Raw genomic sequence first — 27,078 nt, 5'->3', positions numbered from 1 at the left:
GAGAACTCTAGGGAGGCAGCAGATATTTGGGTGCAATACCAATACTCACACTCTTTGTGTTAGTTTCAATTCTCAGAGAGCATACTTAGATTATTCATATACAAAATAAAGCTAAAAACAAACAAGCAAACAAAAAAAAATGTTGGGCTATGAAGCAAATCCTTTGACGAAAGTAAAGAGACCAAGACGGGGAAGGAGTAATAACAGTCTCCTCTGTATCTCTTTGGCTGGATAGGGTAGATGCTGCCTTTGTCTGGTACAATAGTTCTAACAGTGCCAAGTAGTTTCTATTGACGTTACAGGGCTTGTGTGTTTGGCTGTTGTACTGTATATAAACCTTGAATGAACACATTTGTTGCACAAAAAATAAGATTAATAAAAGGCTTGATCATCTTTGGATATTTTCTATGCATGCTCTGTTTAAATTAATGGGATCACTTCAACATTGGCATTTGTGTGTAGTATTTTGTAGTAAGGCTGGCAGTAAATCTTATTCACCAGATTTTTCCACCTCATGCCATGTTCATTATCCCTTTTGCATAGCTGGCATATTATGCATGAAAGTAGGGTACAATCTTAAAAGATTACCAGACATTTATAATCTACTCTGTAGCTCTTTTGTTACTGCCAGGGCTCACTTGAAAAATAATGTAAATCTCAATGTGACTACTCTGACTTCTCATTCCTTTTAAGGTTGCTCACACCTGTTGTATAATTAGGGCCCTGTGTTCTGTAGAATCATGTGACTTAACAATTTTATCCTGTTTAAGCCTTACACAGAAACAAGAATTATACAAAATAAGTTAAACAATTGTCTGAGGATGGTGCTGGACCATCTGACATAAAATGAAAAGGGAACAGTTTGATGAAAAACTTTAAATTAAAAGGTTAAAATCCAGTCATGTCACATGATCACCGGGCCCTAGGTATAATATGCTGTATCTCTGTAGCTCTTATTACATGTTCTCCAAGCATTAAAACATTATATCTGTCCTTACAACAATATGATAAGAAAGACATTAGAAAATACACCCCTCTACAGTATCCCAAGTTAGGATCCCATGTTGGTGCATTGGTTGCTAGATCGAATCCCGAGCTGACAAGGTAAAAATCTGTCGTTCTGCCCCTGAACAAGGCAGTTAACCCACTGTTCCTAGGCCGACATTGAAAATAATAATTTGTTCTTAACTGACTTGCCTAGTTAAATAAAGGTTAAAATAAAATTCAAACAAAATTGGTGGTTGTGATGTGGTAAAGTTCACAGTAAAGTATACTGTAGAGTCCTTTGAGTCTCCAACTAGTTGGTCAGTCAGACTGCAACCCTGCACATTGGTAGAGCTAAACCTTATTACACCAATAAAGCATAATATGACAGTTGTTCGACTGAATAGCTCCACAATGGCTCATTCTCCAACTCCACAGAGGAAATGAGCCATTGGCCATTCACAGTTTTCCACTGGGCTTGCTGTCATCATATCTACTCAGAAGGTTATTTTTTATCATCATTTGAACATTATGAAGAAAATGGTTCCTCATTGTTACTAATGGTCTTGAACTTTATTGAATATGTGCACATGTTGATAGCATAATTATTTAGGTACATTGCAAATAACATCAAAATAACATCAAATATATTTTTCTACATTTATTTGAATACTCCACAATGATTTACAATATATGTAATATTTATCATTTTTGTCTATTTTAGATACATATAGATTTCTTGTTTTATACATCTGGCAGGCATCAATATTGACCATCAATTTCACAGAAATTCATAGTGCAGATAACAAAATAAAAAATACTTACATCTGCATTTAGGAAAACTACTTAAGCAAAGAAAAAAGGCATACAAATTGTAAACATACATTCAAATCTACCCATGAAAAAGAATGTAAATGAAATAAACATTTCAACCCATGTCTATGAATATCAACAAACAGGATTCACAAAGATTGGAGTGTCATGATAATTGAAACAATGTATAATCCACCAGAGGATTATAACTCCAAATACAGCTAAGATGGTCTCTGATGGATGTTCTCTGTTACAGGCAGTAGCAGAGAGCTGAGTAAAACAATACAAATGTATACCAATCACGTGTTCATCCAGACAAGTCATTTTTTTGTAGCGGGTATCATTTGAGGCTTCTCTGATCCATTCATTCAACGGTATATCCTGACAATTCTGTTTGCTGAGTTATGATTTCCTTTGAGTCCCATGATAACATGTGTAATATACATTTTCAAACGTAGACATGTAATCCTGAATACAAGTGAAACTAAGATTTAAAAAAAAGCTTTTTCAAAAAGTAGAAATAATGCATAATTCATGATAGTGAATGCCAGTACTGAAAAATGGCTTAAGAATTATATAAATGCCAAAAATCCAAAACCCACAAGTATTCATTGCACAAAATATCAACAAGCACAGCCAACAGCAGGGGGGAAATGTGACACATCTGCATCATTCATAGGTCACTATCTGTACAACACTTCTATTTGGTTTTACAAAACAACATTTACACGCTTATGCACCACTTATCACAAGGGGTCACTGTGGATACACTAAGGGTCGATGCGTAGAGGAAGCAGAGGGGTTCTGCAGGGAGATTGGGACTTTCTGAATTCGCTCCAAAAAACAGATTGCCTGGAACACACTCTTTTTGGAAGACATATTCAGTGCCCTAGAAACAGGTTTCAGCTTTGGGCTCAGGGAATATCTAGGGATTGTTTTCTGACCAATGATCAAAGGGGTCATTAATGTTTTGGGGAGAAAGTATTACGTGTAGAAAATCAAACAGAAGTATACTGCGGTGGTACTGTATATCCCACAGGGGACATACCAGTACATTTATTTTACACTGCCTACATGACCCATGGTACATTCCTTGGCTGAGCATTAATTTGGACTAGGTCCCTTGCTCACAAGCTGTGACCCTGCTGGGAGCCAGGGGACAGACAGGACAGGCACCCAAACTCTCCACTCACAGAAACAGCAGCATCCCAGGCCCTTGTGATGGCTGGTAAAATAGAGCACTGAGCTGGCTGTGTCTCTACAATCTGACATTAAAATCTGACATAAAAAATATCGCTTATGTCTTCAAGTATGATTTTGTTATATTTCATGTGCAAATACATTTGAAAGAACAAATACATTCTACCTCAGTAAATACACATGCTTTCATTTGCAGTAGCTCATCATCCTCATTTCAGTGAAACGTTTGGAAGACCTGACCCCTGACACCAGTGTGTCACTTACCAGGACATCCCTGAGACAATACTATCTGACTGAACTCTGTGTCTGTGTAAGGCATGTTTTCCAAATTGAGAGCTATTGAGATTTTGTCTTAATCTAACAGAAGAAGGGAGAGGGAGGCAGCAACGGCATTCTCACAAAAACAACACATACTTTTGTTATGCTAATTACGCTAGCTAATTACGTGACAACACGGTTACAAGCGGCGATGTGAGTGATTGAAATTCCAACCATATCTCCTTTATTGACATGCATCTAAAAAAATCATAACTTAGAATGAATGGGCAACTCAAACAGCTGTAGTGTTGCTTTACTGTAACACTGAACTGCCCTACTGTAGTGTGAACAACACCGTGCCGACAAGTTTAATTTAGCGATGGTTCATTTGAGAGCCAACCAAGACTTGGTCAAATGTGTCACTAGGATCTGACAGTAACAGAAAACTGGGAACACTATCATGACGATTACCAGTGTATTGTTTCAGGTATACGAGCATAAAAACAATTCCAAATGATCAAATCGTGACCAAGTAAATATCGCCCAATACATAAAAACTGTAGCAACATAGGCCACCTACTGAAATGTAATATATAACATAATTTAAAAAGGGACTGATGATTGATGGGGTAAGAATCTTCACCCTTACTTTTATCTGAAATTTAAACACACGTGCAACAACAAGAGAAGTAGGTGTGTACTGTATGTGTGTGTGTTTGTAGGAATCATTTGGAACGTGAAGGTGATGGGGAATGTTTCAGACTGAGAGCAACAAACCTCCCACTGGGCACAGATGTCAGTTCAACATCTAGTTTTGATTTACATTTGGTCGAGTTTTCAAAAAAGAAAAATGTAATTGGATTTAAGTTAAAAGTTGGGTGAAAAAAAGACAAAATGCCCTTACATTGATGACTTTTTTGCAAATCCAATCAGTTTTCTACGTTGATTCAATGTCATCTCGTAGATTTTTCTGGTTGAAATAAAGTGCAAACATGATTTGACCAGTTTTTGCCCAGTGGGCTATCTGTATTATATTCTGTGTGTGGTCTTCAAATGTACAGATGTAGGATCTTAATTTGATCACTCTTTTGTTGTGGAGAATTTTCCTGCACCACAGGAAATGCAGATGAGCTTTGTGATTTACATAAATGCACTGAAAACCCACACTAACACACGGTTTTTAATATTTTATATTTACTTAACCTTTATTTAACTAGGCATGTCAGTTTAGAACAAATCCTTATTTACAACGACGGCCTACACCGGCCAAACCCGGATGACGCTGGGCCAATTGTGTGCCGCCCTATGGGACTCCCAATCACAGCCGGTTGTGATACAGCCTGGGTTATATTAACAGTATTGCACTTTTCACATAGCCTAATTTTGGCCAGCTTAACCATCGATCAAGCAATATTATGGACTTAATGTTAAAATCCTTTTGCTGCAGGATTATTTTGCTGCGACAATACTGGTCAAATTAAGATCCTATGTCTGTATAGGCAGTGGATGTTTTATATGTGCATTTTCACATCAATGTACATCAATGTCCATGATAGGGAGGTGTTAGTCCTATTGGTCCATTGTGTGTTGGGGAGGGGAAGAGGGAGGGTCTGCCTTTCAGTCGGCGTAGGAGGGGGCTTACTCCATCTCTCAGTCTGAGAAGAGACTAGCAAAAGACTTGCGTAGGTTGCGTATGGTCTCAGCCTTCACCTCATCCTGGCTAAGGCTGGCCCGTGGCGTTGGGGTTTCTGGAATGTTGAAGGCATTGGTAAGAGACTGGGATTTGCTATAAAGAGAGGAAATGGCAATAGAGGAGAGGAAGAGGCTATTAAAGTCATGCAGCAAACCCATGTAATGGTAAGAAGTGTAGGGTGTAATGGTAAGAAGTGTAGGGCATGTCTGGAGAAAGAAAGAGAGAGACCATACATAGGGGATAGACAGAGTTCCTTCAGTATGTATGGACATTGAGCTGATCATAGGAACACATGATCAGCTCAACTTTATATGTATACTCAATTATTGATCTGGATGCAAAGGCATGCTTTTTTAATCATCCCCCATCCCCCCTACCCTTGACCAGTGTTCCTTGGTCCATGTTCTGGACTCAAGGGCACAAAGATAAATAAATGTAAGAAATTGCTTGCAGTTGTCTTTCAGTCAGTCAACTTTGGTACAACATACGAGTCGCACTCTCACATCTTCGGTTGAAGGAGCTACAATCACGCCTGACAAGGCCAATGAAATCCACGCCACACTGGAAGCCGTGTCTTCCACAGGTGATAAGTGTGAGGTTCGGATTCATTCCTTCAATTATTCCACTATTTACCTCGGTGTGAACAGGAACAATTCACGCTACTAAAACAAACAATTGGAACACGAGACTGTCTTAAGTCACGTCAACTAAACTGTCCGTTAATGGTAGAGCGTGCTCATCCCCTGGACGTTGTGTGCTGAAGTTTGTACTTTGTTCTCATAAGTTTCCTAATCACAAACAATTAATTAATTATTCTTCAAATGGCTTGGTCTGGCTATAGCAATAACTAAGACAAAACTACTAACAAGCCGGGTTCGAGACCATGCCTGAGTATTTTAAAAGATACTAGTGTTTGTTGTCTTGTATGTCTCGGCGCATGCTCAGGATGCTCTCGCTCAAATCAGTTTGTGTGTGAAACTAAGAGACGGCTGGCACTGTTCCCCAACTAGTCCACGGCTCAGGTTCTCTTGACAATCATGTAGCATTCCTTACGGAACTTGGTGTTTCCAATAGTGACTTCCTCTCCTGGGTGCCCGTACCTTGGCTGAGTCGGAGTTGCGGAACGCAGAGATGGATGCTCGACTAGAATGTCTACCGGCTCCTGTGCGCTCTGTCGACAGTTAAGGGAGCCTACTCAAAGAGAGAGGGCAACCAGGTTCTGTGAATATCCCCCTACCGCCTGTGTCTGCCTTGGTTAAGCACTGCTTGTCTCTCATCGCAGAAGGGTCTGGGTCCCACCTCTGTGATCCGGTTGTATGTAGACTTTTGAGACCAGGCCAGCTAACAAGCGCTGCATAGTGTGCTAGCCAGGTTAGCTAAATTGCCGAGGTGAGCTAGCTACTGCTAGCTATTCCGGCTTCCTAATGGTGGAATTGCTTGGGTAACTCTCTTGTTTAGTATACCTATCTACCATTAAGTCACTTGGTTATTCTAAATGGACGGTGCTACCGCAACCATTGCCGGAGCACCCCGTGTCCATAAGGCTTCATCCAAGGCAATACAGTCACGGAATCACAACTAAGTTTGGAAGCTTGTCAATGTTGAAAGGGACATTTAAAAAATGTTCTACTTCATATTCAGCATCTCCAGCACCACATGTGAAAATGGCACGTTTCTATGTTATGTAGTAAACAAGAAAGAGGAGGATAAGCGTTTCCAATGACATCATCAACCAATTAGTAGACAATTAGTTAGCAATGCCTACGCATAATTGGTTAAAATCACACAATACACACCAATGATGTCATTGAAAACAAGTATCTTCCGCTATCTTTTTTTACTACAAAACATACATTACCGGTCTAAAGTTTTAGAACACCTACTTATTCAAGGGTTTTTCTTAATTTTTACTATTTTCTACATTGTAGAATAATAGTAATGACATCAAAACTATGAAATAAGACATATGGAATCATGTAGTAACCAAAAAAGTGTTAAACAAATCAAAATACATTTTATATTTGAGATTCTTCAAATAGCCACCCTTTGGCAAACTACCTGCCCTCCAGGACATCAACACCTCCCGATGTCACAGGAAGGCCAAAAAGATCATCAAGGACAACAACCACCCGAGCCACTGCCTGTTCACCCCGCAATCATCCAGAAGGCGAGGTCAGTACAGGTGCATCACAAAAACAGCCATCACTAACATTAAGTGGCTGCTGCCAATATACTGACTTAAATCTCTAGCCACTTTAATAATTAAAAACTTTTTATAATGTTTACATACCCTACATTACTCATCTCATATGTATATACCGTACTCTATACCATCTACTGCATCTTTGCCTATGCCGTTCGGCCATCACTCATCCATATATTTATATGTACATATTCTTATTCATTCCTTTACACTTGTGTATAAGGTAGTTGTTGTGAAATTGTTAGATTACTTGTTAGATATTACTGCATGGTCGGAACTAGAAGCACAAGCATTTCGCTACCCTCGCATTAACATTTGCTAACCATGTGTATGTGACCAATAAAATCTGATTTCATATGCCTTGATGACAGCTTTGCACACTCTTGGCATTCTTTCAAACAGCTTCATGAGGTAGTCACCTGGAATGCATTTCAATTAACAGGTGTGCCTTGTTAAAAGTGAATTTTTGGAATTTCTTTCCTTCCTAATGCGTTTGAGCCAATCAGTTGTGTTGTGACAAGGTAGGGGTGGTATACAGAAGATAGCCCTATTTGGTAAAATACCATATTATGGCAAGAACAGCTCAAACAAGCAGAGTGAAACAACAGTCCATCATTACTTTAAGACTTGAATGTCAGTCAATCCGGAAAATTTCAAGAACTTTGAAAGTTTCTTCAAGTGCAGTCGTAAAAACCATCAAGCGCTATGATGAAACTGGATCTCACGAGGACCGCCACAGGAACGGAAGAGCTAGAGTTACCAGCCTCAGAAATGCGCAGTGATTTCTATTTTTCTCGATGAGGGACCCGTGCCCTGTTGGAAATGGACGCTCTGGCACACCAGTGTCTTCGGAACTCCTTTACGCGTTCCGCCAGTGGTTCTGATTCAGCCCACGCTGGAGAGGGTGTGCCGGGAGGGCTTACAATTGGTTCTTGTGGCTATGCGTATAAGTGGTTGGGCTCTGGTGCCAAGATAAAGGGCAGGTTCCTTTTCAGTGCGGGCATTCTCCACTTTAAACGTGTACATGGCCGCTATCCCTGATTGTGTGGTTCCTGAAAAGTGTACTTTTTTGGGGCTTGACGCTGGTTTTGGAGGCAACCCCTTTAAGCCTCTGGAGTCGATGGATCTGAAGATCCTCTCCCACAAAACCTACAGGTCCTTAGCTTTGAGCAATTTCCATTTTCGCCTCCTTCTTTTGCTTCTGAAGAGCAACAGCAGTTACATGCCCTGTGTCCGGTGCAAGCTTTTCGCATGTACATTGAACTGACCTGGAATATCCGGTTATGTGACCAGCTTTTAGTCTGTTTGCTAATCCAGCTCGCAGCAGGACGCTCTCTAAGCAGTGTCTCTTCCACTGGCTTGCGGAGGCTATCACGCTGGCATATAGCAGAAAGTGGCAAGGGTTACCTACCAGGGGTGTGGCTGCGTCTTGGCCGTTGTTTAAAGGGTTGACCGTAGGAGATATTTGTCATGTGGCAAGTTGGGCATCACCACACACTTTTGTGAGGTTTTATCGCTTGGATGTCACTGCTCCCAGTAATGCCCATAGGGTGCTTACCGCTGGGACAGGGGAAAGTCACTATGCAGCGTGCCGTTTGCACAATACCCAGACTGCCACATCTGGTGGGGTCAGGTCTGGGTGGTCTGCCATGGACCGTTTCATTTAGTATCCATCAGGATCAACTTGGGGCGTGATTATATTTCCACATAGTATGTTGAACCGAAGTTGACTGATTGAAAGGGAACATAATGTTAGGATTATAACTACTGTTCCCTGAAGGAGGAAAACGAGGTACAACACTTGTTTGGCCCCGCGCCACCCATTCCTGGGCTCAGTGAAGAGTAGTATTAAATTGAAGGAATTAATCCGAGCCTCGCGCTTATCACCTGTGGAGGCGGTGCATCCAGCGAGGCGCGAATTTCATTGTCAGGCGTGATTGTAGATCCGCGAAGGTTCAACTCCCCATAGTATGTTGTACGTCATTTCCCTCCTTCAGGGAACAGTAATTAAATTCATAACATTACATTTTGACTGTTAATAGCTTGTTAAAGCCATATTTTCTATGCAATATACACTAGAAGCGTACATAATTTACTACATAATGAAACCTGCATAACACTTTCCTTGACCCTTTCCACATTGCCCTCACATGTTCTAAGGAACACTGTTTAGTTGTAAATGATGTAGTTATTTAAACTTTCCTTTCCATGAGTCACTAGAGAATTACCAGGACATTAAACATGGTCAATGGTACTTAATACAATGTCAACCAGCCTTTTGGTGGCCCTAAACGAAAAGTTGTTGGAAAATTGCACCTTGTGTATTCTACTATTCTAATGCTCATCGGTAAGTTGAGACCCTGATTGAGTTACAAAAATATATATTATAATAATTATTTTCGGGTGGTTAGGACACCCTAGCAGCCGTGGGGCCCTAAGCGGTTGTTTATGTCGCATATGCCTAGGGTCGGCCCTGACCAACCTCTCATCCATAAAATCTAGCATTATCCAAAATAACAGTCCTTGTAATTTCAAGTGCAACATGAAAAGTAATAATGAGCAGGACACAAAGTGTGAACATTCCATTGGAATCGTCTTGAAAAGACTTGTTCATGCACACTCAGTCCAAACATTTGGATCAAATAACAAATCGCACTGTAAACATCTGATAACATATCCCATGACAAACTATAGCTACACTGATTTGCAAACTCAATATCTAGCCTACAGTACAGATATAACACCATCATGCACATCAATCCCCTTGACGAGATAAAAATAAATGAAAGCTAAATCTAGAACACAGAATCCTCTCGTCAGTTAATTACTCATCCTTATCTAGAATAAGATAGACAGAGCATCCTGTGTGGCTCACAAAAACTGACAAAAACAATAGGAGGATGTTACATCCAATATTGAGCTATTGAGTAATACAGTTGGGATACACTGAGCAAAAAGTATAATGGCATTGAATGTTTTGGAATACTTTTTGAAAGCTTTGCTTACTTCAGTGGAGGGGTGGCTCCCATAGCAGGAGGGTCCTGGTTGGGCTTCTGTGGGGGCTGGGGCTTCTGCTGCAGAGGAGGTTTCCCTCCTGGGCCTCCCTGGCCCTGGGCACTAGGGCGGGGCTGCTGAGTGGTAGGGGCCCCAGGGTGACCTTGCTGGGCTGGAGCCCTCTGCAGCTGGGGGCCCTGAGGGCCTCCTCCCTGGGACTGCTGCCTGGCAGGCTGGCCTGGCTTCTGCTGGGGCCTCTGCTGGGACTGGCCCCCTGTGGACTTCTGGCCCATGCCTCCAGGGGGGGGGCTCTGCTGCAGCTGGGGACCTGACTGCTGTGGCCTCTGGTTTTGAGGGGAGCCCCCCTGGCTCATGGATCGCTGGGGGGATCCTTGACCAGAGGGGGGTTTCTGCCCCTGCCCTGGGGGACGCGGCTGTGCCCCAGCTCCTGGGTTGGCCTGTCTATCTTTCTGTGATGTCTGGGCAGGGGGGTTCTGGGTGTTGTGGCCTGGGGCAGGGGGTTGGGCTTGTGCAGGGGGCTGGCCTTGGGGAGAGGGGCGCTGCTGGGAGGGGGCTCCTTGGCGTGGGGTGGCAGTGCCGGTGGGTGCCTGTTGTGGGCCACCTGAAGGAGACAGAGCACTGTTTATCCTGTCCCTATCAAGCAATCATTTCAACAACAAAACAAATGTAGCTTTCATATTACCAGCTAATGAACAAAAGCAAGTGTCCATTGGGATTTTTGGGCCTTAATATTACAGAGCCATCTTCTTACCTTGTGGAGAAGAGCGTTGCTGAGCCTGTGGCACTTTGGGTTGTGAGACAGGCTGAGAGGATGCAGCTTTCTACGTGGCCAACATGTTACAATGAGACACAAAGCTAATGGGTTATAAATACAAACCAAATATACTGGCCAATTAACAATAAAGACCACTCATCTAAACATACTCCTTTTGACAAATATTGACTCATTTTAAGTCTATTAGACTGAGTGGTGGTTAGAAATAGTGTCACCTGTGCAGGCTGTGCAGCTGTGGGACGGACAGGAGAGGGACTTGCAGTGCGTGGGACTGTCTGGTTCATTTTGGAGATGACCAGGTCTGCAATTTGAGCACGGTCTTCATCCTGCTGGTCTCCAATCAGGGGCATGGAGCAACCCACCACCTGAGAGAACGAGATGGGGAAACACAAATCAAATTGTATTAGTCACATGCGCCGAATACATCAGGTGTAGACCTTACAGTGAAATGCTTACTTACAAGCTCCTAACCAACAATGCAGTTTAAAAAATACGAATAAGAAATAAAAGTAACAAGTAATTAAAGAGCAGCAGTAAAATAACAATAGCGAGACTATATACAGGGGGTACCGGTACAGAGTCAATGTGCAGGGGCACTGGTTAGTCGAGGTAACTGAGGTAATATGTACACGTAGGTAGAGTTATTAAAGGGACTATGCATAGATAATAAGAGTGTAGCAGCGGCGTAAAAGAGAGGGGGGAGGGGGGGCAATGCAAATAGTCTGGGTAGCCACAAGATATTACAATGTTACCAGTGTAATTACAGTGTTACTACACAGTTTAAGAACGCTTAAATTGCGAGCCTTTCCCAGTAATGCAGTATTAAATATCAAAATACTACGGAGTCCATGAAGCCAAAAGCAAAAAAAATTACTTAGCCTCTTCTTCTTCTCATTTGAATGACTTAGTATCTTGTTTGAACAACTGAGCATCTCGTTTGAATTACTTAATGGTTATTTTGTCAAATTAGACCTCTTTTGTTATGCAGCTTGTCGCACCTGTCACGTCCTGACCAGTAAAAGGGGTTATTTGTTATTGTAGTTTGGTCAGGGCGTGGCAGGGGGTGTTTGTTTTGTGTTTTTTTTTCGGGGTTTTTGGTTTATGTTCTAGGTTATCTATTTCTATGTCCTTATCTAGTTTTTCTGTTTCTATGTTAGTTTTGTCAATGACCTCCAATTAGAGGCAGCTGGCTGTTGTTGTCTCTAATTGGAGGCCATATTTAGTTGTGTTTGTTTTTCACTTGTGTTTGTGGGTGGTTGCTCCTAGTATGGTCTGTGCACCTTACTGGACTGTTTTCGTCGTTTGTTTTGTTTTAGTGTCTTCTCGTTAATAAAGTAAAGAAGATTATCAATATACCCGCTGCATTTTGGTCCACTCCTTACGACGCCCGTGACAGCACCATGTAATGGTTGGTGCAGCCATTCATTCATGATTCTATCCATTGATATGATTATTCATTGACAGTTCTTTGATAGCTTAAAGCAGGGCTGCTTTTGAATGCCAGAGCATGTAAGTGGGCGAGTGTTGAGTGTGGAGCAGTGTGAAAAAAATGGTGCCTTCTTCTCCTGCTCCAATTTCGTTCTGGTACTGCTCAGCCACAAGCTCTGGGCCTGCCCTGCTTAGCATTTTTTATTTCCTTTATCACTAGTCTTAATTATGCCTATTCGGTTGTAATTATTTAGCCCCTCCCCTTCCACAGTAGCCTATATCTAGTTTATATTCTACTTTCTAACGTTAGGAAATGTCATTTCTATTTTGAAGGACTTCAAATGTATTCACGCATGTTTTTAGGTAGGCAATACATAGGCTACTGTGAAATCTATTTTAGAGTTTCTTGGAATAGAATCAATTTAATTAAGCTAAAATATCTTAAATAAATCGTAAATAATAAAGGCCAGTATCAACTTCTTTTCATTAATAAAAGGGAAGAAATAATCTCAAGCAAACACCAATAAGCTTCTGCATGTGGATTGAACGTGGGAAAGTCGCTCTACAAATTAAATATTATTAATATAAAGACAAAAAAATACACATGTAAAAGCTTAATTACATAAAGGAATATTAGTGGGAATATAGCCATCATATAAACAAGAGAAAGGAGAATGGAATACATTTGAAAAGCCTAAAATGTACAAATACATTGAGACAATGTGCTTTTGTGCTATTTTTATATTTTTTTTGATTGGAGAAAGAAAATAAGTAGGCGGCCAGTATGGTGCAATAAACTTTCGTGAACTATTTACAGAAAAGATATACAAAATAATACATAGGGGCAAATCAGCCTGAATACCAGGACGCACAACAGCAATGCGTTTTGACTACTAATTCATATGCACATTGCATCTGAACCTGTTATTTTTAGGGGTCCATCGACGTTCATTCCGCTGTGGATATGTACTACAGACTGGTGCATAAAGACATATCCAAGCTACAGGTCTTAAATGTCCAGAATGCCCCCTCTAATAGTCATCCGCCTAGCGGACAAGAGGGACGCTGTTACTATACAAGACTACACTGTATAAAAAGCTGAAGTACTCAGGCAACTGAATGATCAGACGTTCTATAAAAGATTCACTACAAAACACCACAAAAAAGCTTCTGTCATTGAGGGCATGCACAATAGTGATATCACCAAAAGAGAACACAGATTGGTGCGTAAAAAACAGCTCCACGCTGGTAATCTGCAGTCCCTAAAATATTCTTTAATTATCTTAATTCCCAAAGGGACAGGACAAATCTTCTTTGCAATTTCAGACCAGGTTTGGCAGCAGGCATGAAGATCTCTACTCAACGTCAAATTCCCTGATTGATAAATATGCCCCTATGTATTGTGACACTTTCGTTTACCAAATACTCCACAATTAGACATTAGTTAAACTAAATCCTGCTAATAAAAACGCAAAATCCATCCATTACGCACAGATCTCCCTCTCAAGCGCTCCTTCTCAGGAGCTTTGCCTTATCACCAAATGAATAGGTTGTTGTCATCGGTGCTATTGAAAATTGGATAGCTTCTTTATGTTTCAGTAAACCATTAGCCAACAATTCAAAGATTAAATTAATTGTCATCATGAAAGTTTATTATCTCTTCATTTTATTTTGGTGATAAAATTTATTTATTTTTTGTTATTGTGAACTGTAGTCTATAACAAGTTACCCCTTTCAATTGAAGCCCTATCAGAGGAGATTCTGATAGGCTAATAAAAGCATGTTTTTCGCAACATAAACCAGCCTATAATTTCTGAATTTCATTCATTTATTGGTGATGGATACTTTAACTGTAAGTTTAGTAATTCTATTGATGGAAAACTTGTTTACCTCTTGTGTCGCACACGTTTAATTCAACATTTGATTATAGCTCACAATCAAGCATAGCCGCAGGAAGTAGGGGTGCTGAAGGTGCTGCATCACCCCCTGCAAAATCTGAATAAAAAATATTTATTAATAAAAATATACAGTTGAAGTCGGAAGTTTACATACACTTAGGTTGGAGTCATTAAAACTAGTTTTTCAACCACTCCACAAAATTATTGCTAACAAACTATAGTTTTGGCAAGTTGGTTAGGACATCTACTTTGTGCATGACAAGTAATTTTCCAACAATTATTTACAGACAGATTATTTCACTTATAATTCACTGTATCACAATTCCAGTGGGTCAGAAGTTTACATAATGTAACGAATATGTTGGAGAAGTAGCGGAGTCAGGCGCAGGACAGAGGGATGAGTGCAAACACTCAAAACCACAATAAACTTCTCCCACAGCAAAATAACAGGGTTGGGAGAAACACCTCCAACAACCACTAAACATGAACAATCACGAACAAGACAAACAGGGAAGCCAGAGGGTTAAATAATGAACATAATCAGGGAATCATAAACAGGTGTGTATAATAAAGACAAAACAAAACGAACAGGGAAACATTGATCGGTGATGACTAGTAAGCCGGTGACGTCGACCGCCGAACGCCGCCCGAACAAGGAGAGGGGCCGACTTCGGCGGAAGTCGTGACACATAAAGTCAACTTAGTGTGCCTTTAAACAGCTTGGAAAAGTCCAGAAAATTATGTAATGGCTTTAGAAGCTTCTGATAGGCTAATTGACATCATTTGAGTCAATTGGAGGTGTACCTGTGGATGCATTTCAAGGCCTACCTTCAAACTCAGTGCCTCTTTGCTTGACGTCATGGGAAAATCAAAAGATCTCACCCAAGACCTCAGAAAAAAAATATTGTAGACCTCCACAAGTCTGGTTCATCCTTGGGAGCAATTTCCAAACGCCTGAAGGTACCACGTTCATCTGTACAAACAATAGTTTGCAAGTATAAACATCATGGGACCACGCAGCCTTCATACCACTCAGGAAGGAGACGCGTCCTGTCTCCTAGAGATGAACGTACTTTGGTGCAAAAAGTGCAAATCAATCCCAGAACAACAGCAAAGGACCTTGTGAAGATGCTGGAGGAAACAGGTACAAAAGTAACTATATCCACAGTAAAACGAGTCCTATATCGACATAACTTGAAAGGCCGCTCAGCAAGGAAGAAGCCACTGCTCCAAAACCGCAATAAAAAAGCCAGACTACGGTTTGCAACTGCACATGGGGACAAAGATCGTACTTTTTGGAGAAATGTCCTCTGGTCTGATGAAACAAAAATGCAGGAGGGATTGGTGCACTTCACTGCAGGTGGGACTGGTGCACTTCACAAAATAGATGGCATCATGAGGAAGGGAAATGATGTGGATATATTGAAGCAACATCTCAAGACATCAGTCAGGAAGTTAAAGCTTGGTCGCAAATGGGTCTTCCAAATGGACAATGACCCCAAGCATACTTCCAAAGTTGTGGCAAAATGGCTTAAGGACAACAAAGTCAGGTATTGGAGTGGCCATCACAAAGCCCTGACCTCAATCCTACAGAAAATGTATGGGCAAAACTGAAAAAGCATGTGGGAGCAAGGAGGCCTACAAACCTGACTCAGTTACACCAGCTCTGTCAGGAGGAATGGGCCAAAATTCACCCAACTTATTGTGGGAAGCTTGTGGAAGGCTACCCAAATGTTTGACCCAAGTTAAACAACTTAAAGGCAATGCTACCAAATACAAATTGAGTATATGTAAACTTCTGACCCACTGGGAATGTGATGAAAGAAATCAAAGATGAAAGAAATAATTCTCTCTACTATTATTTTGACATTTCACATTCTTAAAATAAAGTGGTGATCCTAACTGACCTAAGACAGGGAACTTTTACTAGGATTAAATGTCAGGAATTGTGAAAACTGAGTTTAAATGTAATTGGCTAAGGTGTATGTAAACTTCCGACTTCAACTATATATAAATATTTGACTACAAAATAAGTGCACTGGGCCTTTCACTAGTATTAGCGGACCGATATAGATATAGTTGTTGCCTGTCCCTTTCCCTGCGATTGTCATTCTAATGGTATCCAGAAAGAATAAAACCCTTTCCTCAAACATTTACATCAAAAGTTAAAAAGTTATGGGTAAAGCCACAAAACATCCAAATCAAATTAAATATTTTTATTGATCAAATAACAGGGAAAACAACCACTTTTTGTGCAGTATTAATTGTTTTCTTTCTCCAATCAAACCTAATTCTAGGCTTTTCAAATATATTCCATTCTTCTTTCTCTTGTTTATATTGTGGCTTTATTCCCACTAATATTTATTTATGTAATTAAGCTTTTACATGCATATTTTTCTGTCTTTATAATAATAATAATTCATTTGTAGAGCACATTTCCCTTGCTCAATGCACATGTCAAGTTTATTGGTGTTTGAGATTATTTATTCCCTTTATTTCATTAAAATAAACTGATACTGGCCTTTTATTTATTTTAGCTTAATTAAATGGATTTATATTGTGGTGTTTCTATTCCAAGAAAAATGTGAATACATTGTAGAGTAGCCTATGTATTGCCCACCTAAAACATCTGTGAATACATTAGAAGTTCTTCAAAATAGAAACTACATATCCTAATGTTAGAAAGTAGAATATAAACTAGATATATGCTACTCTGGGTGGGGTAGGCTAAGTAATTACAACCAAATAGACCTAATTAAAATAATACTGATAAAGGAAACAAAAAATGCTAGGCAGAGCATGCCCAGAGCTTGTGGCTGAGCAGTACCAGAGTGAAATTGGAGCGGGAGAGAAGCTGCTCCTTGCTCCACACTCGCCCACTTACATGCTCTGGCCTTCAGCCCTGCTTTAGGCTATCAAAAAACTGTCAATTCATAATCATATCAGTGGATGGAATTAGTGAATGAATGGCTGCAGCAACCATTACACGGTCTGACAAGCTGCATAGCAAATTAGGCCTAATTAGACAAAGGAACAATGAAGTTGTTTCGAACGAGATACTAAAATGTTCAAATAAGATACTCTCTCATTCAAATGAGATAATTCCAAGAGTCTACGTATTATTATTTTGGGGGGTCTTGGGCTTCAGGGCTTCCGTAAAATAGTATAAATATCTTTTTTTATAAAAAAACATGCGAAATAAGAAAGAAAGAAAACTGGCGAGTGTAAGCTATATAATAAATATAAGAGCAAAATTGTTAACAATGCTTCTAATCCTTTTACCTCTATAATGTAATCCTTGCCATCTTTTCCATGCAGAGCCTCCACAGCGCACATATCCAACCCTCCAAACACCTCAGAGCAGGAGTCCACCCACATCCGATACCTACGATGTTGGAGAACACTGCTAGTAACTACTAAACGCACTGCTGTCTGTCTGATGCACAAAAGCCCAGTCTGTGTTAACACTCACCTGTCTGACATGGCTATCTGTTCCAGCATAGCTGAACCAGTGTTGGTTTTCCAGTTCCCTGAAATTGATGTCCGCCTGATAAACAGACAAGATCTACCGTTTAGCATGTTCTCTCTTGATCATCTTATTCACATCAATGTCGGGATATGCAGAATAAATTATATGTAGCCTTTGCTGAATAGCTTGGGGATTTGTCGAATGGATTGACCTCAGTCACCACAACAAGGAGCTTATTTTTTTCACTCACATGTAGGCCTTGTAATTGTCTCCAATCTTCTGGATGCGGACATCATACTTTGCATCGATGAAAGGTTCAGATGTGGCATAGGTCTTGGTCAGGGCAACAACACTGGCAATATCTTGGAAGTCATATTGATTGTCCACTTTCACCTGCAGGGTAAAGTCATGATTGAATAAGATTATGTCAATAGTATTGATTTGTGAAGCATAAACACTAATCCAGGCCTACTTGGTATCATTTAAAACAGTAACAAGAGCAGTCCAGTCCTACCTTCCCAATCCCTGAGTGGGCGTGGCCCATTTTCACCACCACAGGGAAACCAGGAGTGGTAATCTGCAGCAAAAGACAACACAACATCCCCATTGGAAAACGTCCTACTGCACAGGCTCCAGACATGCAGGTAGGTTTGTGGCCAGGTAGATTTGTTTGACTAAAGACAATGTTTAGCACAGCATTTCTTAGTAAATTGCTACTTGAGTAAACTGTAAACTCAAATTGAGCTGCTGTTATTTGCTAAATGTGTCAGGATGCAGTTTAATATCAACGTATCATCACGTTTTAATGTGCATTCGGAAAGTATTAAGACTCCTTCCCTTTTTTCCACATTTTGTTACGTTACACCCTTAATCTAAAAAGGATTAAATTACTTTTTTCTCAATCTACACACAACACCCAATAATCACAAAGCGAAAGCAGTTTTTCGCAAATTATTACAAATAAAAAAACACATACCTTATTTACATAAGTATTCAGACCCTTTGCTATGAGACTCGAAATTGAGCTCAGTTGCATCCTGTTTCCATTGATCATCCTTGAGATGTTTCTACAACTTGATTGGAGTCCACCTGCGGTAAATTCAATTGATTGGGCATGATTTGGAAAGGCACACACCTGTCTATATAAGGTCACACAGTTGACAGTGCATGTCAGAGCAAAAACCAAGCCATGAGGTCGAAGGAAATGTCCGTAGAGCTCTGAGACAGGATTTTGTCGAGACACAGATCTGGGGAAGGGTACCAAAAAAAGTTTGCAGTTCCCAAGAACACAGTGGCCTCCATCATACTTAAATGGAAGAAGTTAAGAACCACCATGACTCTTCCTAGAGCTGGCCGCCCGGACAAACTGAGCAAACGGCGGAGAAGGGCTTTGGTCAGGGAGGTGACCAAGAACCCGATGGTGACTCTGACAGAGCTCCAGAGTTCCTCTGTGGCGATGGGAGAACCGTCCAGAAGGACAACCATCTCTGCAGCACTCCACCAATCAGGCCTTTATGGTAGAGTGGCCAGACTGGAGCCACTCCTCAGTAAAAGGCACATGACAGTCTGCTTGGAGTATTCTCAGACCATGAGAAACATAAGAAACAAAATTATCTGGTCTGATGAAACCAAGATTGAACTCTTTGGCCCTGAATGCCAAGTGTCACGTCTGGAGAAAACCTGGCACCATCCCTAGGGTGAAGCATGGTGGTGGCAGCATCATGCTGTGGGGATGTTTTTCAGCTACAGGGACTAGGAGACTAGTCAGGATTGAGGGAAAGATGAACGGAGCAAAGTACAGCGAGATCCTTGATGAAAACCTGCATCAGAGTGCTCAGGACCTCAGACTGGGGGCGAACATTCACCTTCCAACAGGAGAACAACCTTAAGCACACAGCCAAGACAACACAGGAGTGGCTTCGGGACTAGTCTCTGAATGTTCTTGAGTGGCCCAGCCAGAGCCCGATGGAACATCTCTGGAGAGACCTGAAAATAGCTGTGCAGCGACGCTCCCCATCCAACCTGACAGTGCTGAAGAGGATCTTTAGAGAATGGGATAAACTCCCCAAATACAGGTGTGCCAAGCTTGTAGCGTCATACCCGAGGCTGTAATCTCTGCAAAATGTGCTTCAACAAAGTACTGCGTAAAGGGTATGAATACTTATGTAAATGTATGAATATGTGTGAATATGCTGAGGGCATCATGAGCCCAAACAGCAGCAGTTAAACTTTCAGAGTTATCGAGCGATTCATGTTGATCATTGAGGCGAGCTGCGCCGAGAGCAGGCCAGCGACGGCAGGTGTGGAGGGGGGCAGCACTGCGGCAGCACAGACACTGATCTCAGTGCAGCGCTACTGAGGGGATCCATAGGTCGCAGGAATAATCAAATCCACTCTGCTCTACTGCGACCTGTACACATGAACCCTCAGTCTAATCAGAGACAATATTAAGATTGATTGTTGTGATAGATCTGAGATGGATTATTGATGTGTGCTAGCCACTCCTTTGTCCTTTTCTTACTGGACACAGAAATGTATGTGTTATTCAAACAGAAGGGCCACCTAATAGTCTTTGCTTAGGTCTGTTTAGTGTGAAGACATGGCCATGTCGTGGTGGGGGAGGAGTAGAGGGAAGCAGATGGCAGAACACCCACCATTTCCCTGTGGTTGGGATAGTAAACCTGCTCGATCAGTGGGAATTCCTCTGGTCCCAGTTGCTTGTACAATCTCACCATATTAGCAAACTGAAACGAGACGCGATAATAGACAAAAGAGGTGACTTTTTCAGTTAAATCAAAAGTCATGATCTGTCTAGCAGTCATGGCTGTTTACTTGAATTAGATTAGGCTCAGAAAGCAAACAACAAACAATTGAATCTGCTTTATATTGCCACGCTTACCACCCATGGTTTGTCACAGAAGTTGTAGACAGAGTGTAGAGAGTTTACACCCGTGAGACCAGCATACTGTAACCCAATCACTATGTGTCGGTGGTCTCCATTCTTGGCCATACTGAAGGCATGCTGCCTAATCAGCACAAAGTCTGGACTGAAACACCTTGGAAAATTAAAAAATCACACATTACCAATACATTATATTCAAGCAGACATGTCAGCATTTTATTCTGGCTTTTGCACTTGAAAATTGCAAGAAATCATGCATATCTTGTAACATAAGCAATCAGGACACACTTATGATATTGTCACGCTCTGATCTGTTTCACCTGTTCCTGTGATTGTCTCCACCCCCTCCAGGTGTCGCTTATTTTCCCCAGTGTATTTATCCTTGTGTTTCCTGTCTCTCTGTGCCAGTTTGTCTTGTATGTTAGTCAAGTCAACCAGTGTGTTTTTCCCATTCTCCTTTTGCTATTCTCTATTTGATAGTCTTCCCGGTTTTGACCCCTGCCTGACTCTGGACTACTATCCCGCCTGCCTGATCATCCTACCTTCCCTGACCTTGATTCTGCCTGCCCTCTCGTACCTTTTGGACTCTGAACTGGTTTTGACCCATTTGCCTGTCCACGACCATTCTCTTGCCTTACCCTTTTGGATTAATAAATATTGTAAGACTCCAACCATCTGCCTCCTGTGTCTGCATCTGGGTCTCGCCTTGTGTCATGATAGATATTTGTGTCTGATTATCTTAAACATCACGTAGAACACTGTATTCAAAGGATGTACAGTAGACTTACTTGATGACCTTGGTTCCGTTCCGGATTGCTTCGATATCAACACTATAGCACCCTGTAGCATGCGCTATTAGGTTGATTTCAGAGAAGTCAGCCTGAGTGGACAATATCCGTGTCAATCCCAGTCAAACCTCAATGTGATCATAACAGGGACATTTTAAGGTTATAGTTCACTGCAAAAATCAACGTTTTCCAGGCGTGATGAAATTAGATCTTTTCCATTTCTTTGGAGTTGAGACAGGTGGCTCTACAAAATAGATGGTGTGGAACATTGATTCATCTTCACATTAGCCCACTTAAGAGATCAGAATTATCTGACAGACTTTGATTTTGGAGTGAACTACTGTATTACTTCAATGGCTTTGTCCCCCAAAACTGATGAGACATTCATTGCACAGGGCTCTTCCTGCTGAGACTCATTGGGGTGCATAGTGGAAACACTCTAATGCAACATAAAAGGAGAGGACAGAAATAGGAGACATTGAAAATGCCGGTAGAGAAAATAATCCAGAAGCATTTTCAAGTCTTCATTTACAAAGCACAGCGGGTAGCATTAACTTCATTGTTCTATAAAGTCACCACCAGGTATAAATGTTTTGGGGTCCATGAGATCAGTTTATTTTCCATGGATATTGTTAGCAGATTCAGAGTGACCTATTTCCAACATTATTATCACACTTGATAATTATCCAACTGTCAGTCCGCTTAACATAGTTCAACTATACAGTATGTGCATGTCTTGGTATTTCTTTGATTCATTGTTTATTGCATACAGTAAGTGCAGGTCTGCAGCACCCATGTACACTCCTAGATAAAAGGGTTTCAAAAGGGTTCTTCAGCTGTTCCCTTTGAAAAAAACGTTTTGGTTCCGGGTGTAACTATTTTGGGTTCCATGTAGAACCCTCTGTGTAAAGGGTTTTTACATGGAACCCAAAAAGGTTCTACCTGGAACCAAAAGGGTTCTACCTGGAACCAAAAATGATTTTTAAAAGGGTTCTCCTATGGCGACAGCTGAAGAAGCATTTTAGGTTCTAGATAGCACCTTTTTTTTCTAAGAGTGTAGGTGCAGGGGTTGTCTATCTGTGTGCTTCAATCCCTGTACTCAATAACACCCATCATGAGGTGACCTGTGAGTTTCATTGGCTGTTCTATAACCTCAAATCTCCATCTCCATCTCTGATATAAAATAGACAATTAAAATAACAAAGGTGAACGAGCAACCCACCTGTTCCACCTTAATGTCGAATTCACCATGAACCTTTTTACCTTTGAAGACCTTTACCCTAGAGAAGAAAGGCAAGAGAAAATATTTGAATTGCATAAAAACTAGGCCTACTTTGGAGAGTAGTTTTGTAATGCTATCTCACAAGCATACTCGATGTACAGTGCCTTTAGAAAGTATTCACACCCCTTGACTTTTTTTCACATTTTGTTGTGTTACAGCCTGTTTACAAATTAATACAAAAATGACAAGCTGAAATGTCTTGAGTCAATAAGTATTCAACCCATTTTTTTTGGCAAGCCTAAATAAATTCTGGAGTAAAAATGTGCTTAACAAGTCACATAATAAGTTGCATGGACTCACTCTGTATGCAATAATAAAGTTTGATATTTTTTAATGACTACCTCTTCTCTGTACCCTACACATACAATTACAGTACGTTCAGAAAGTATTCAGACCCCTTGACTTTTTCCACATTTTGTTACGTTACTGCCTTATTCTAAAATAGATCAAATAAAAGATGTTCCTCATCAATCTACACACATTATCCCATAATGACAAAGCGAAAACAGGTTTTTAGAAAGTTTTGCAAATGTATTTAAAATAAAAAACAGTGGCCTCCATCATTCTTAAATGGAAGAAGTTTCGGAACACCAAGACTTCCTTGGTGTTCCAAACCGAGCAATTGGAGGAGAAGGGCCTTGGTCAGGGTGGTGACCAAGAACCTGATGGTCACTCTGACAGAGCTCTAGAGTTCCTATGTGGAGATGGGAGAAACTTCCAGAAGGACAACAATCTCTGCAGCACTCCACCGATCAGGCCTTCATGGTAGAGTGGCCAGACAGAAGCCACTCCTCAGTAAAAGGCACATGACAGCCGCTTGGAGTTTGCCAAAAGGCACCCAAAGGACTCTCAGACCATGAGAAACAAAATTCTCTGGTCTGATGAAACCAATATTGAACTCTGGCCTGAAAGCCAAGTGTCACGTCTGAAGGAAATCTGTCACCATCCCTTCGGTGAAGCATGGTGGTGGCAGCATCATGCTGTGGGGATGCTTTTCAGCGGCAGGGACTGGGAGACTGGTCAGGATTGAGGAGTGACCATCGGGTTCTTGGTCACCTCCCTGACCAAGGCCCTTCTCCTCCAATTGCTCAGTTTGGCCGGGCGACCAGCTCTAGGAAGAGTATTGGTGGTTCGAAACTTCTTCCATTTTAGAATGATGGCTGTAACACAACAAGATGTAAAATAAGTCAAGGGGTATGAATACTTTCTGAAGTAACTGTAGGTATACATGTATTATCAAATAAAACAGACCCAGTTTAACACACTGGAAAGGAACATGAACTATCATGGACCAAGAAATCATCATAGTATCTTACACATTTGGCCTAAGTTAAATACTGAATCATTTGGGGCTCTCATATGGGCTGATAAGTAGACCAAAAAACATTACATTGTGAATGCGTCCTTATTTGGCCTGACAGAACCATTTGAATATGTAGCCTAGTCTAGTTTACCATGCCTGGCACAAGCGAGGCTACCTGCAATGTGCTGGTGGTGCAAAATTGCAATTGCACCATTTGCATTGCCAAGACATCTTCATTATTTCGGTGGCCTATGTAGGTATGATAATAACTGTGGATAACATATGTCTTTGACATATGCACTGATTGTACAAAACATCAAGATCACCTGCTCTTTCCATGACATAGACTGACCAGGTGAATCCAGGTGAAAGCTATGATCCCTTATTGATGTCACTCGTTAAGTCCACTTCAATCAGTGTAGATGATGGGGAGGACACAGGTTAAAGAATGATTTTTAAGCATTGAGACAGTTGCGACATGAATTGTGTATGTGTGCAATTCAGACAGTGAATGGGCAAGACAAAATATGTAAGTGCCTTTGAACGGGGTATGGTAGTAGGTGCCAGGCTGTAATAAGGGTCGTCTAAAGGAGACCAAAATGCGGCGTGTGAAGTGCTCATATTTACTTTTAAATAACAGAACGACCAACAACAGTCCCATCAGGTACAAACAACGAAACAGAAAACAACCACCCACAAAACCCCATGAAAAACAGGCTGCCTAAGTATGGCTTCCAATCAGAGACAACGAAAAACACCTGCCTCTGATTGGAAACCATACCCGGCCACAACATAGAAAATACAACATACAATGACAATCTAGACAACCCACATAGAAAACAGAAAACCCAAAATGCCTGTGTTTTTCGACACCTTGTAGAGACCATTCCCCAACAAATTGAGGCTATTCTGATGGCAAAAGGGGGTGCAACTCAATACTAAGAAGGTGTTCCTAATGTTTATTCACTCAGTGTACACTGTAGTATGCGGCAGTTGGGCGGCAGGTAGCCTGGTGGTTAAGAGCGTTGGGACAGTAACCGAAAGGTCGCAGGTTTGAATCCCTGAGCCGACTAGGTGAAAGGCACTTAACCCTAATTGCTCCTGTAAGTTGCTCTGGATAAGAGCGTCTGCTAAATTAGTAAAATGTAGTCTCGTTGTGTGTGTGTTACTATCCTTGTGGGGACCAAACAATTGATTCACATTCAAAATCCCAACCATAACGCCTAACCTAACCCCACATTCTAACCCTAATTGTAACCCTATCCCTAAACTTAACCCCTAAGCCTAAAATAACCTTTTTCCTTGTGGGGACTGGCGAAATGTCCCCACTTGTCAGAATATTCCTTATTTTACTATCCTTGTGAGGATATGTGTGTGTGTGTTATGACCATAGTAAAGGTGAATTATATCCTAATGAAGTTATGTTTCTTGGTAGCATACTGGCACCCATTTGAGTCTAGACAGGGGCCATAACGTGTAACCTACACAGCACTCTCCTTACCAGTCTGCTTGTTGGTCATCAATTACCAGGAGTATCTTGGCACCAGAGGCAACGCCTGCTTTGTCTGCTACCTCGGTGACTTTCTCAGCAACAGCAGCAGTGGTTTGTTTGACAGCTTTAGTAAAGGAAGATAAAAATCCAGCTCCGGCTCCGCTGCCAGTGCCCTCCGACTGCTGGCTGGTAGACAGACGCCTCTCCGGTGGTCCAGGCGACACTACTGCAGGGTCTTGCTGCGGCGCGTCAGGGCGTTGTAGATCAGTCATGTACCCATTGGGCAAATTGGACATAAAATTGCTGTCCGACAGCCGACGACGCAGGTAATTCATGTTGAACAATTTTGGCTACGAAAAGGTGTATGGTGAATCCTCCTCTTTGATGCAAATCTATGAATTAGCCTACCAATAGCCTATAACACTATTTTGACATTTGAATCGAAGGATCAGTGTGAAATGTATCAACCCTGAGTCGCAGAAGAAAAAAACCAGTTACGTCGTTAAAATAGGTATCTCCATAAAATTATTTTATTTCCAAATCTATAGATGGATTGGCCTGTATCCCCTTCAAGGTTTAGACCTCTTCAATTGACTCGAAGAAGGATTATCGGTCACGGTGAGAAAACACAGTCAACACGAATATCTAAGCTTCGCCTACCTCAACCAATTGTCCAAATTCGAGCCGCATCCATCAAAACATTAGTGAGTGGCTGCGTAAAATAGATAACATGTGAGTCTGGCATCCACCACCACTGACCATAGAAGCCGTGCTTCGGTCTCTTTTCTAGGGAACGGAGGTTCCGTGATTTACACTTGGGTTTCCAGAATTTGTCTTATTGCATCACCCCTATCCAATCTTTCCTTCGAGGTTAAGCGCAGTTTTCCCGTCTATCCTGCGTCACTCCCTTGCATCCCTTTGAGAGGAGAGGGGCAGGTTGGGATGAGGGGTGGTGCTGAGGAGAGACGATTGAGGGGCGTTGCTCTCCTGCCGAGAGAATGACTGCGGGCACCCCCCATACAGGAAATGCGCCATATGTTGCCTATGCTCGTGATGAATTAAAAAAAGTTAATGAAGAAGTAATAGCCTAATAGCCATAGGTTTAGGCAGCTGTTCAGATTTTGATATTCCACGATAGTAGTGGATTTTAGAGAATTGTGTGGTGCATTATCATAGGCTGCACATTTATAGACAAAGCAAAGAGTGATTGTTGCTGAGAGCTGGACTTTTCTAAGCAGCCTGGTCCCATAGACTAGACGTAACATAGTAACGTAATTCCGGGACACCAAATTAGTATGTCATGTTACTATTGGTAATGTTAATTAAGCCAGTAGGGTGGTTGGTCTGGGTAAATGGGTAGGCGTATAACGTGAATGTCTAGCAACCCGATTTCGAATTTCATCACAGACAACTTTAGCATTGTAGCAAATTAGCAACTTTTCAACTACTTACTACGTTTTAGATACTTTTCAACTACTTAGCATGTTAGCTAACCCTTCCCTAAACCTAACCTTAACCATTTTAGCTAACCCTTTCCCTAACCCTTTAACCTAACTCCTGAACTTAATCCTAACC

The 27,078-nt window shown here is 41.3% G+C and overlaps 1 protein-coding gene across 2 annotated transcripts; it reads right to left on the bottom strand.

The window, feature by feature from the left end:
- Nucleotides 1-4,553: 4,553 nt before the first annotated feature.
- LOC115164581 (synapsin-1-like) lies at nucleotides 4,554-26,480 on the bottom strand. 2 transcript variants are annotated; one of them, XM_029717216.1, is made up of 13 exons: nucleotides 25,513-26,480; nucleotides 22,649-22,706; nucleotides 21,427-21,518; nucleotides 20,636-20,792; nucleotides 20,391-20,480; nucleotides 18,251-18,313; nucleotides 17,987-18,129; nucleotides 17,740-17,814; nucleotides 17,550-17,652; nucleotides 11,157-11,306; nucleotides 10,918-10,987; nucleotides 10,158-10,767; nucleotides 4,554-5,041 (listed from the first exon to the last, which is right to left on the bottom strand). In XM_029717216.1, exons 1-13 carry the CDS (start codon nucleotides 25,836-25,838, stop codon nucleotides 4,906-4,908), a joined length of 2,073 nt encoding a protein of 690 aa, XP_029573076.1. In that variant the 5' UTR covers nucleotides 25,839-26,480; the 3' UTR covers nucleotides 4,554-4,905. The 2 variants fall into 2 exon arrangements, with proteins under 2 accessions (XP_029573076.1, XP_029573077.1); XM_029717217.1 differs by having other exon boundaries at nucleotides 4,554-5,003.
- Between the last annotated feature and the right edge of the window lie 598 nt (nucleotides 26,481-27,078).

The sequence above is a fragment of the Salmo trutta genome, chromosome 27 (genome assembly GCF_901001165.1).
Source record: "Salmo trutta chromosome 27, fSalTru1.1, whole genome shotgun sequence".
Taxonomy (NCBI): Eukaryota; Metazoa; Chordata; class Actinopteri; order Salmoniformes; family Salmonidae; genus Salmo; species Salmo trutta.
Note: the sequence above shows the minus strand (reverse complement) of the source record. Positions and strands in the feature narration are given on the sequence as shown.

What these genes read in the sequence shown, in the direction of transcription:
- LOC115164581 (XM_029717216.1), bottom strand. Translation starts at nt 25,838, where the DNA reads ATGAATTACCTGCGTCGTCGGCTGTCGGACAGCAATTTTATGTCCAAT. An exon ending in TCTGTGACAAACCATGGGTG is followed by an intron (nt 20,481 to 20,635) that starts GTAAGCGTGGCA and finishes GTCTCGTTTCAG; the next exon opens with TTTGCTAATATGGTGAGATT. An exon ending in GCAAGGATTACATTATAGAG is followed by an intron (nt 11,307 to 17,549) that starts GTAAAAGGATTA and finishes TCGTTCTCTCAG; the next exon opens with GTGGTGGGTTGCTCCATGCC.